Source organism: Odocoileus virginianus, chromosome 34 (genome assembly GCF_023699985.2).
Source record: "Odocoileus virginianus isolate 20LAN1187 ecotype Illinois chromosome 34, Ovbor_1.2, whole genome shotgun sequence".
Lineage (NCBI taxonomy): Eukaryota > Metazoa > Chordata > Mammalia > Artiodactyla > Cervidae > Odocoileus > Odocoileus virginianus.
This window is the reverse complement of record NC_069707.1, coordinates 11690312-11702892: the sequence shown is the minus strand read 5'-3', so window position 1 is coordinate 11702892 and position 12581 is coordinate 11690312. Positions and strand designations below refer to the sequence as shown.

The 12581-nt window shown below is 46.4% G+C and overlaps 1 protein-coding gene across 7 annotated transcripts in view; it reads left to right on the top strand.

Moving 5' to 3' along the window:
- Window positions 1-12581, top strand: part of TIAM2 (TIAM Rac1 associated GEF 2) — a 244678-nt gene that overhangs the window by 184469 nt on the left and 47628 nt on the right. For 5 of the 7 annotated variants that reach the window (XM_070461588.1, XM_020880120.2, XM_020880121.2 and 2 more), the window contains one exon: window positions 7740-7840. In XM_070461588.1, the coding sequence (XP_070317689.1) occupies window positions 7740-7840 (101 nt within the window). Of the gene's footprint in view, window positions 1-7739; window positions 7841-12016; window positions 12442-12581 lie in introns of those variants that run through there. The other 2 variants (XM_020880124.2, XM_070461589.1) reach the window with 2 other exon arrangements.

Below are 12581 nucleotides of genomic sequence, written 5' to 3'. Positions count from 1 at the left end.
GGTCCTAGAACTGGCCCTGCTCTGATACTGCGGGGTGAATGTAGAGATAAAACTGTTAAATGTCAAGGATGTACAACTTTCATGCCACAGGAGATTATGTGGTTGAAAACTTTATTAAATCATTTATTATTTACTTGTAACTTCTTTGATATTATTTTTTAGACTTTTCTTTGCATCATCTTCATAGAAGATTATCGTTCTGTAGTTTTCAACTCAGAGCACGTCGAAGGGCTAATGATTAATCAAATAAGACATTTTTGATCCCAAGATGAAAATCCCAGTTAAATAGTCTACATTATTGATCAGAGTGCTGTCCTTTAAATTGCTCTAGTGGGTGTATGTCCTCTTTATTAAGGAAGTGAGGAGCTAGCATTGCTTTGCCCTGGCTGTGGACTGTGTGCTTTTTGGTATAGGTGGTATTCTCTTGCTGTCACTGACCCTCCCAGAGGTGAAGTTGAAGTCCTGGCCACAGAGAGGCAGAGGAAGTTCTTAGCCATCAGGGCACTGCCCGTCAGTGACATTTTGCAAGCTTATGGGTCTGTTTTTAGTTTTCATATGAACTGGGGGAAGGTGGTTTTTACTGCTTGGGGTCGTGGTACAGGATGTCCTGCCTGGTCAGATCCGTCCCTCCCTCTGCAGAGACATGCTCCTGGACATTCACATGGTGAGAACCACCCAAACCAGGTCCATTTTACAAATGGACACAAATTATTTCTTCCCCACAGCGATAGGGTACTGTGGGTACTTTGAATTTTCTAGGAGTGCAACACCTCAGTACATCAAGGGAAGTTTGACCTTTGTTTTGTTCAGAACTTTGTCAAGAGTTTTTGCCCGCTTGGAAAAATCAGGTCCATGAAATTCTCCAGGCAAGAATACTGGAGTGGTTTGCCATGCCCTCCTGCAGGGGATCTTCCCGACCCAAGGATAGAACCTCCATCTCTTACGTCTCCTGCATTGACAAGTGGGTGCTTTACCACTAGCGCTGCCTAGGAAGCCCAAGGTCCTACATGCCATGGGGCAACTAAACCCCCATGCCACAGCTAGAGGAATCTAGTTAGCAGTGCCCTACAGGCATTTAAACCTCCACCAAGACATGCCACCATTGGTCTTTGATGAAGTGGAGATGTTCTCTGTGAATCTCTGTGGGCAGGCTTCTCACAGCTTCATCACAGCTGCTAGAATGGTTATGTCCAAGCATTTACATATTGAGACATGTGTTTAAACAAAATTATGTTACTTTCCATTAATTTTTTTCCCTTGTGATGGCTTTTTTTTTTTTACTGCACTGGGTGGCACGGGGGCTTAGTTGCCCTATGGCATGTGGGACCTTGGGCTTCCCAGGTATTGCTCGTGGTAAAGAACCCACTTGCCAATGCAGGAGACATAAGAGATGCAGGTTCCATCGCTGGATCGGGACGATCCCCTGGAGGAGGACATGGCAAACCACTCTTGTGTTCTTGCCTAGAGAATCCCATGGATAGAGGAGCCTGGTGGGCTGCAGTCCATGGGGTCACAAAGAGCTGGATGCAACTAAAGGATTTAGCGTGCACACACACACACACACACACACACACATGATATTAGTTACACACACACACACACACACACACACACACACGATATTAGTTCCCCAAGCAGCAATCGGACCTGCATTCCCTGCATTGGAAGGAAGATTCTTCACCACTGGACCACCAGGGAAGTTCCTTTGTTGTTGTTGTTATTGGCCTTAATGAGTAGCTTCTGGGATCTTAGTCCCTGACCGGGAATTGAACCCACACCCTTCGGCAGTGAAAGCTCAGAGTCCTAACCCTGAGCCACCAGGGAATTCCTTCTTCTGTTACTGTTAAGGCATGTATTATTTTTTTTGTGAAATTAAGTGTGGGGGTAGCCTATGTTAGAGAATTTTATTTCAATATAGTAAAAGTATGTATTATCAAAAGGGGGCCTTTGGAGCTTGAGAAATGAGAATCGGTGTATGATATGCTTTCAAGCACAAAAAGCACAGTTTCGAAGTAATTCCCATTCTCATTGGTTATCCTTTCAGTCTCCTTCAAATCACTCCTCAGCCCACAAACCGAAGCAGAGCTTGTCCTGATGCTATGACTACCATCATTTCTTTTTTTTTTTTTTTAAGTCTTACTGTATTAAACAGGGGAAAACAAATGTTCTCCTCTCATGTGAGTTTATTTTTGGCTTTGGGGTTGATATAATACTGAGTTTTTAACTCGATTCCTCTTAGAGTTGCTGTTCCTGAGTACGCAGGAGGCCTGCTCAGACTTTCTGGATCTCTCTTTTCTGGGAACCAGCTGAGGCCCGGGCGGAGCACCTCGCCCACCCTCCTACAGCCGGGAGCCGCCTGGTGTCTCTGGGCGCTTCTGACAGCCACCTGGGTGGGTGTCGGAGACTGGGAGGAGGCAGCCGGCAAGACCAGGCTGGTGGGGAGGCATCAGTCATATGAGCCGACATCCTGGTTGCCAGCTGAGCAGAGTGAAGGTTCCTGGAGGGGTTAAGCAGCAGGAGAGATTGGCAGGGACCCCCCCCCCCAAGAGTCCCAGTCCCCCCGTTTCCTGAGAGACCCCTTGGGCACATCAGAGTTAGTACCTGGATAGCCTCTTGCTTCTTGTGGGCCCAAGGGAAATGAATGGCCAAGCGCACACTCCTGCATATTAACTGTGTTCAACTCGATTTGGATGTGACGTAAGCATTAACTTGGAATTCACATTACAAGCTGAGTGGGCGAAGCGACCTTAACTTTAACATTTATCCTGACGTTTCTGCTTTTTAAACTAATTTTTGTATTTGGCTGTGCTGGGTCTTCACTGCTGCACAGTCTCTTCTCTAGTTGCAGTGAGTGGGGGCTACTCTTTAGTTGCGGTGCACGAGCTCCTCATGGCTGTGTCTTCTCGCTGCGGAGCACAGGCTTGAGAGCGTTCAGGTCCAGTAGCTGCAGATATGGGCTTGGTAGTTGTGGTTCTCGGACTCTAGAGCACAGGCTCAGCAGTTGCGGTACATGGGCTTAGTTGCTCCATGGCATGTGGAATCTTCCTGGACCAGGGATCAAACCCATGTCTCCTGCATTGACAGGTGGACTTTTCACCATTGAGCCCCCAGGGAAGCCCTAACATTTCTGATTTTAAGTTGATACCCAGGATGTTATTGAGCACAGGTTTTTGCCCTTCATTATAAAGAGTTTAGGGTTGCCAGTTACTTGGCTGCCTGGGATAGCTGTGGGGTCTGTACTGATGCTCAGAACTGGAAGACACTGAGTTTCCAGGGGTCTCACACCTGGAGTCTCATGTTTCCCTCGGTCCCCCACAGAAACGGTAGAGTGTGCAAGAAAGCAGGGGACAGTCAACTCCCGGTACAGCCTGCCCAGGATGTCATTACTCTTCAAAATCATTTGTTTTCAAAGGGGAGAGATGTCTGAGGCTGGTCTCGTGTGCCACACCTGACATAGGACCTGGTACCCATGAGCATGCACTGCTCAGTGCCCATCTGACCAGGAATAAATAAATGGAATTCGTGGTCCACACGGAGGAATGGAGCCTAAGACTTGAGACATCTCTGCTCACCGCTGAGCAGAAGCTCATGTCAGCCAATTAGATGATGTTGTTTAGTCGCCAAGTCATGTGTGACTCTTTGCGACCCCATGGACTGCAGCACACCAAGCTTCTCTGTCCTTCACTATCTCCCAGAATTTGCACAAACTCATGTCCATTCAGTCAGTGAAGCCATCCAACTATCTCATCCTCTGTCGTCCCCTTCTCCTCCTGCCCTCAATCTTTCCCAGCATCAGGGTCTTTTCCAATGAGTCGGCTCCTTCTCATCAGGTGGCCAAAGTATTGGAGCTTCGGCGTCAGTCCTTCCAATGAATGGTCAGGGTCGATTTCCTTTAGGATTGACTGGTTTGATCTCCTTGCTGTCCAAGGGACTCTCAAGAGGCTTCTCCAGCATCATATGTTAGATATTTCAAATTGTTAGACCTCACCCCAAATTGTTAATTTCCACAGGGAATAAGGTGAGAAAAGCAAGAGTGTATTTACCGGTTATAAATAGATGTCTTGACTTAAATTTTTCATTATTTACAACCACATTGGCTAAGGACTCTTATGCAGTGTGTCTGAACATCTGTTCTGCAGCAGCAGAGCCTGGGGTGGGCGGGAAGCATGTGCCTGGTGATCTGTGATAGGGATCCAGTGGCCCAACACGTGTCAAGGGGACAGGACCACACAGAGGCTCTCCCAAGGTGGGGAGCCCGTTTTTGGCTGCGAGGGGAAGGATATATATTTACTCACTTTAGCAGCTGGTGCTCAGGCTGTGGGCAGAGTGTAAGTGGGGCTCTACATAGGCGTTTGGCACCCAGGACAGGATGTCATCACGGCGCCTGTTTAGAACCGCTTTGTAAATAAGCGTTTGAATTGTACCAGCCTACTCTTCTTTTCAGCAATTCTGCTCTTCTTCCAGAACCTACTTTGTTCTCATTTCTCCTCTAGTCAGAACACCAAGGGCATGCTACTTTTTTTACAGACAGGGACGCAGGTTCAGTTGAAATCTGAGGCTCCTGGACCCAGATCCAAGGTCGAGGACATTGTCAAACTGGGCTTCCTCGTGCTTTGTCACCTCCAGGACAGAGTGGGCGCGTTGCTGGGGGGCTGGAGAAGGAGTCAGTTATCCCAGAGATTCTGTGGCTCCAGATACCAGTTACCCTCTTGCAATTTGGGCAGTGGAACAGCTCCGAGACTTCCTGTCTTGGCAAAGCTGTGTCCTCCTCTTGGATCCCAGGGTCCAGCCTTGGTGGGAACTGGATCCTATTACCCCTCCTGTCCAGATCCTGCCTCAGAGAGGATGCCAGCTGCATCCAGGGGCTCCATGCAATTAAGCAGCACCTCTCTGATTCATAGTAAAGCCTTTCATCCTGGGTTGGGCAGGGTTTGGAGAGGAAGGGCATGAAATATGTTCCGTTAGCAGGTAAGCACTTTGCCTTTGTAAGAGATAAAAGGTGGTTCTGGGAGTTTCCAGCATCTAAGTTCCAAAATTTTGTGAATATATTGAAGAGATGACTCAGAACTCAAACTTGGCACCCGCATTTGACATCAGCCGTGTTATTTTCTCCAGCATCCATCTGGTGCCTCCGGGCTCCACGGCTCCTTGTGGCCATGATGTCTCTGAGATCTTCAGGGGACTTGAGGTCACCTTCATTTTTGTGTCCCCAGAACTTAGTGCATACCTGACACAAAGTAGGTGCTATAGAAATCGTCTTCACAGATAAATGCATTGATTGCATGTCCTGTTTCCTGTATTTAATACAACTCTTTGGAAATATTGGGGCTTTTTGTTTTTAAAATAAAGGCAAAATAAATGAATGAAAAAAAAAATAAAGGCAGAAATAAAGCAAATTTGACTCTGTTGCCTAGGTAATGTACTTTTTTATCACATGGCGTCTGTGACATTGCTCTTGATTCCCTTGTACTTCTCTGTGACTTCTCTCTAAAGAGAGAGTTCTCCTCTGCTGTGCACAGTGCCTTGACGGTTCCAGGGTTCTCTTCTTGGTCCTATTCTTGTACCAGTCTGCACATTCTCCCCGGGGAGCACCATCCATCCCCGTGGTTTCACGGCCGAGTGGATGATGATGGCTCTAAAGCCACATTCCTGTGCAGACCTTTCTTTCACCACTGGACGCCTAGGTGTGTTGCATTGGATGGTCCATGTGCATCTCAGATTCAGCTCTGGCAAAGCCAATCTTGGGATGCCCACTTCTGTCCCATCCACTCTGTCACCTGAGACATGAAAGCCACACTCTGCCTTCATGCCTGCCTTGTCTGCATCTCCTTACATGAAATAGGTGGCGAAGAGGAGACCCGTGGAGTTGACCTGTGCAGACTCTCTGTGTTCACTTGACTTCCCTGTGTTCATGCTATTCTGCATTCATTTGGATCCTTCCTTCTCGTTCTGTCTCTGTTGCTGTGACTTTCTGGCCTGTTTTTCTGCCCAAGTCCTGCCTTCCATCAATTCCTCCACCCTTGGGCTACCTTCCCCTCCCCTTCCCCCACTATCCCCCACTTAAGACTTTGCTGAAGTGCCTGCCTTGCTCTGAAGGCTGTTAGGGCCCCAGGGAGAATTAACTTCCTCCCAGAGTGGCCCTTCTCAGCCCTGTGTGGCTTCTTCTCACGTCATCTCTGGTAGTTTGCTGTGCTTATGTTTCTGTCTCCCCCTCCCTCACCAGAAGCACATCCTGAGAGCAGGGACTGCGTCTCATCATCTTTGTACCCCCAGCACCTTGCACAGTGCCTGGAAAAGAGCCCGTTTTCAAAAAGTGCGTGTTGAATGCATGGATGGAGAGGTGCGTTTGTGCTGAATACAGGAAGAATGTGACCTGTTTTCTGTTGGTCGGTCTTCTTTACACAGAGGTGCATGTAGCAGCCTCAGTGGTGGAGGAACAGTGGGGTGCATCACTTTTGGTTTAGAGTCTGACCTTGCTTCTCATGTGGTCAGCCTGTTGGCGAGCGGACTCTTCTCTGGTGTGGTGTTAGGGGCCTGGAGAGGTGAGTTTGGTATCCCCATCTGTCATTTCTTCCTGAAATTTGCCCAGGGATGGCTCATGCTTTTGTGATCAGCACTGTGTTATGGGGCTAACTACAGCCAACAACAATGAAGTGTGGCCTAGACAGTGTGGTCCTTTTCTGGGTGGGGTCAGGTTGTTGGGAGAAGTAAAAGGAAGAAGAAATAAGAGCCCTAGAATTCTGTAGACCATTAAGGCATTTTCTTTAGGTCTCCTCTTGTGTAGTGATTGGTAATATCAGCCTGGATCATGGACCAGCATTTCTGTCCATGAGGTCCATCAACTTCCTAGGGCTCCCATAGCTTCTAAAGGTCTACTAAAGACCACTGTCCTTGCCCCCTGCATGCTGGATGGTTTGCCACTGTCTTATCGCTGTCTTTTCTGCCTAGATCAACTCAGACAGGTATGAGTTTGATGACTTGTTATAGTTGACTGGAATCAGAAACCATCTGGTTTGCCTACTAAATACAAAAATTAGAATGAAAACCTGTGTGTGGTTTTGGTAGAAGCTGGTCATTTCATCTTTCTTGAGTTTAATTTGAGAACCTCTGGAAAGAACTATTGAAAATAGTGTACATGTATAAGTGCAGATTGGAAAACCACATGTTCTACTTAACCTTTTATATCATTTCTTAACTCATCCTTTTATATTATTTCTTAACTCTAACTCTGGAAGTTAACAAGGTTTGCTGTTCCTCTTGGGACTTTCAATTTACATTGCAATTGTGGTTCATGCCAGAAAAAGAACAATTATGCTTGCAAATGAGCAAGTTGTGGGTTGTAATAAGAATCTATGGTGTTACATCCCTGGTTTGCCCAGTTATTCTTTACCATCACCTAGCCAAAAATAAAGAAAGGGAAGTAACCAACACTTTATATAAAGTACTTAGTGAAGTTTGTACAACAATCGAGTTTGACAAAATCTGCCAGGCATTTAAGTTATTGTCTTGCTTGGTCATTGGCCTTCTCTGACCAAACAGCCAGATGTTGCTGCTTCCAGGTCTATTTCAGAAGCCCAGCTGTGCATATGCTAACTACTGTATCACTGAGGACCATGATGTCCTGCCTTCTAGGTTTTAATTTTTTCCTTCGCTCTTTCTCTGTCTGAGCCTTTAAGCTGGTCACTACTATTCTGTACAGATGGCCAAACTCGCCTATGTTTTTGTCACTTTTCACGCAGATTTCAGCAACGTCCCTGATGTCACAACTGGCCTGAAAAGGAGTCAGACTGATGGCACGCTGGATCAGGCCTCCCACAGGGAGAAGGAGCAGACATTCAGGGTAAGACTCTGTCCCAGATCTTGACGAAGGACATTCGCAGGCAAGTGTTAATTCCTGCCTGCGCCTGAGGTGGGGGAAGAGAGATGGAGTTACCCTACCCCTAGGTCCAACGGCCAACACTTTTTCTTTTTTTTTAGGAAATAGTTTCCTTCTCTATTGAAAGTGCAGTTCTAGTAGGAACCCTTGACTCTGGCCCGACCTCCTCTATGACCTCTGACGTCCCACTGAGGAGCAGGGCAAATGTGGCCATTCGTGCATTAGGGTGGTTTGACAAGGAGAATCTGTGTTCAGGCATCCTGAAGGTCACAAAAAATTACGCAAGTTTTCCTTTACTACTATTATTTTGCTGAAGATTATTTTAAGGGTGTTGTCTTTTCGTTGTGGTAAAATACACGAAACATACAGTTTCCCGTCGTCGCCATCTTGAAGTGTGTGTCAGTGGCATTAAGTGCATTCGCAGTTTTGTGTAAGCCATCACCATTTCCAGGTCTTTTTCTTTTTTTTTCATTTATTTTTATTAGTTGGAGGCTAATTACTTTACAATATTGTAGTAGTTTTTGTCATACATTGACATGAATCAGCCATGGATTTACATGTATTCCCCATCCCGATCCCTCCTCCCACCTCCCTCTCCACCCGATCCCTCTGGGTCTTCCCAGTGCACCAGGCCCGAGCACTTGTCTCATGCAACCAACCTGGGCTGGTGATCTGTTTCACTATAGATAATATACATGTTTCAATGCTGTTCTCTCAAAACATCCCACCCTTGCCTTCTCCCACAGAGTCCAAAAGTCTGTTCTGTACATCTGTGTCTCTTTTTCTGTTTTGCATATAGGGTTATCGTTACCATCTTTCTAAATTCCATATATATGTGTTAGTATACTGTAATGGTCTTTATCTTTCTGGCTTACTTCACTCTGTATAATGGGCTCCAGTTTCATCCATCTCATTAGAACTGATTCAAATGAATTCTTTTTAATGGCTGAGTAATATTCCATGGTGTATATGTACCACAGCTTCCTTATCCATTCATCTGCTGATGGGCATCTAGGTTGCTTCCATGTCCCGGCTATTATAAACAGAGCTGCGATGAACATTGGGGTGCACGTGTCTCTTTCGGACCTGGTTTCCTCGGTGTGTATGCCCAGGAGTGGGATTGCTGGGTCATATGGCAGTTCTATTTCCAGTTTTTTAAGAAATCTCCACACTATTCTCCATAGCGGCTGTACTAGTTTGCATTCCCATCCAGGTCTTTTTCATCCTGCCTGGTAGAAACCCTCTACCTGTTAGACAATAACTACCTATTCATCCCACTCACTGGTCCCACGGTAACCCCCATTATACTTTCTCATTTGCCTATTCTGGTTACCGCATAGAAGTGTGGTCATAGAATATTTGTCCTTTTGTTTCTGCATGATGTTTTTGGGGTTCCTCTGTGTGGTAGCCTGTATCAGAACGTTACTGCTTTGATGGCCGATTGATATTCCATTGTATGTATATACTACGTCTTGTTTATCTACTGATGGGCACGTGGCTTGTTTCCAGCGTTTGGCTGTTGTGAGTAATGCTGCAGGGACACTGCCATACAAATATCTGTTTCAAAGCTTGTTTTCACTTCTTTTGGGTCCGCCACTCGGAGTGGAATTGCTGGGTCATGTGGTAATTCTGTGTTTCGCTTTCTGCGCAACAGTCTGACTGTCATGCCCAGACCGCTCTGCACCCGTTTCCCATTCCCACCAGCAATGTACAATGGCTCCGATTTCTGCACATTCTCACCAACGCTTGTCACATTCCTTTCCTGCATTTTCAACTGTTCTTAGTCAGCTCTCCTTTCAGGAATGGTCCGTCTGACATGATGTCTTTTAGTTCAGAGTCCAGTTTTAACTGACCTTGAGATTATTCATGGTTTCTCTCTCGCGCGTTCATCTTAAATACAAAGCAAGAAGAGGAAATATAAACCATCACAGGTATTTGAATAAGACTTACAGCCTGGCCACACCCCAGTTGGGCTTAAACTAATGCTACCAGGAGCTGGTGCCTTGGTCATGGCCAGTGGTACAGCCTCAGGTGACTGGTGGCCTTCGGTTTGGGGTGGAGGGGATGGGGTTAGAGCTTGCCAGTTTCAGGGCTGATTCTAGTGGCTGCTGACACCTGGTCCTTACCTCTCTTCCCTGTTTTTCTTTCTCATCCCACCCCATTCCCTATCCACCTCCTCCAAAATCTCCCTTCTCTTCCTTCCCAGTTCCTCATGCAAACCAGTTACGCAGCTGCTTTCACTGGTCTGGTTATAACCAGGAGGCAATTTCTTTTACTAAACTGAAGTCATATGGATTTTTCGTCTTTCTGCTCTGTTCCAACTCCGGTTGGTTGTTTACTTTTGGGAACCCAGTGTTACAGCTCAGATTCACCGTGTGTGTGTGTGTGTGTGTGTGTGTGTGTGTGTGTATGAAGCAGTGGATCCTACAGCATCAAATGGATGTGTTTGGACTCCCTTGTCTTAAATTTAAAGAAAAGTTAATTCACACTTGGTTGTGCTGCGTCTTGGTTGCTGCACGTGGGCTTTCTCTGGTCGTGGCAAGTAGGGGCTGCTCTTTATTGTGGCGCATGGGCTTCTCCCTGCAGTGGCTCCCCGTTGCAGAGCTGGGCCTCTAGGCCCACGGGCTCAAGTGGTTGCCACACAGAGACTCAGTTTTCCATGGCATGTAGGATCTTCCCAGACCAGGGATCGAACCTGTGTCCCCTGCATTGCCAAACAGATTCTCATCCATTGTACCTCTGGGGAAATCTCTCTTAAATTTTTTAAACAAGGCAAATGCTAAGGAAACCCTCAAGAAGCTGGGCTGTCTAAGATCCTGTGCCTGGGGGCACTGGCATATGGTGGCAGCTTGGGGGTGGGGGAGGGTCATTAATGCCATCAGGGATAATGGTTTCCTCTCTGCCATGATCTGTTTGAGTTCCAAGTTACAGTTCTTAAGAAGGAAATGCTTTTCCAAGCTTTATGTTAAGATTCGGTGAAATGAATCTGCAGAAAGTTACCATGTTGAGGTTATTTCCATTTCTGTTACTTAACAGTACTTATCATAAGTAAGCAAAGGTTTATAAAATGAACATTGGGGCATCAGTTAGAAATTTAGAAGAGGAATGAAGGATGCAGTTGAGCTCGAAATTGGAGCCCTCTGAGCTCATTTTCACTGCTAAAATGATTAAAGGATAAAGCAAAGGAATGCCAAGGAATACAGAAGAAAGAAATATTAAAAAAGAATATTAGCATGTTAAGCACTTGCTGTCAAATTCCTCTCAAGTCTAGAGCAGTTATCATCTCATCTTTTTCAAATCTGAAGAGATCTACCAATAATAATGGATGTCAGTACATTTTAAAAACATTCAAGCAAATGCATTGCAGCTACTGAGTTTACATATTCTTTGTTCCTTGGCAAAGAAGAATCTGTGATCATCAGAAGTGATCACTGTGATGGATGGTAGTGAAAAGGAAGTGTTGAACTGCAGAATTAAAAAATAAAATTTCTGTTCTTATTGTTAGCCGCCTAGGAAACAGTGGGTGACATCTAAAAGCAATGCTTGTCTGTTTTTCAAATGGTGATCTGGGAGTTTGATGATGCATGTCCAGTGTGCGCTGGCCCTGGCAATGTCCCCTGGTGCCCATAGGAGGTGGTCACTCCCCAGAAGGGAGCCCTCCCTGTTTCCTGGGCTTCCCATGCTGGCCCATCAGCCCTCTTGGGGATCATTAATTTCTGTTAAGATCCTGGTTGAACCTGTGCTGTTTGGGGTATTTCACTCACCATATACTAGATTTGAGAATAAGGAATAATTTCCCTTGAAAATCAAACGCAGCCTGGCTTGATGAAGCACAGCTGTAAGTAGGGCTTTTGACAGCCCCACAATTTCTGCAAATGGGTTATAATTGATCGCCTTCTTTCTCCTCAAGGGTGCCTATTACTGTCATGGCTCTTTGTGTGGTCTGTCACCCTCCCCTGTGTGGGGACCTTGTTTTTTTTCTCCCCCCCCACCAGTCTTGTTAGCAATTAGCTCTCACTATTATAACAGTTGGGAGTTTGAAAGGAATAAACAGTTTCTCTGGGGGTGAGGGGGTTGAAGGAGTTTCTGGTTTGTTTGGGAACTTGAGGTGTGTAAAGCGGTCCCCAAAAGGGTTGCTGGTGTGGTTTGCTGCCCCTGAGCTGGCCGGGAAGACGTAGCACTGGAGATTGGTGGTTCTAGCGTCTCCCTATGTGTCCTGACCTGGCACCTCTCCAGAGCCGGCGGGCTCAGGGCGTGAGGTGGAAATCCACAGCCACCCCCATCCCCGGGGCTGCCTTGGAGGAAGAGCTTGGTGGCGCTAGGATGCCCTTGTGAATGTGACTTGAAAGAGCAGTTTGGGATTTTTTTTCCCCCTCCGCCTGGGGATGAGAGCGAGAGCAAACGCGTGTCATACTCACTTCCCAACAGCCGACTGTAGATGGAATCGTTGCTCCCAGAGGGAGCAGATTTCCCTGAACTTTTCCTGTCTATGTACAGCACGTAAGTAAACCGAGGGATCTGATTCTCAGGGATGTGGATTCCGGATCCAAACACAGGCGTGCGTGGTGCGTGGTTTTCTTTTCTCTGACTTGAAAGTTGATTTTTACTCTGAAATGTTTCAAGGCTGTTAGGCAGAGAAGATAAGCCTTTTTTTCCAGAAGGGATCCTGGCAGTAATCTTCAAGCACTCTATAGCTCAGGATAAG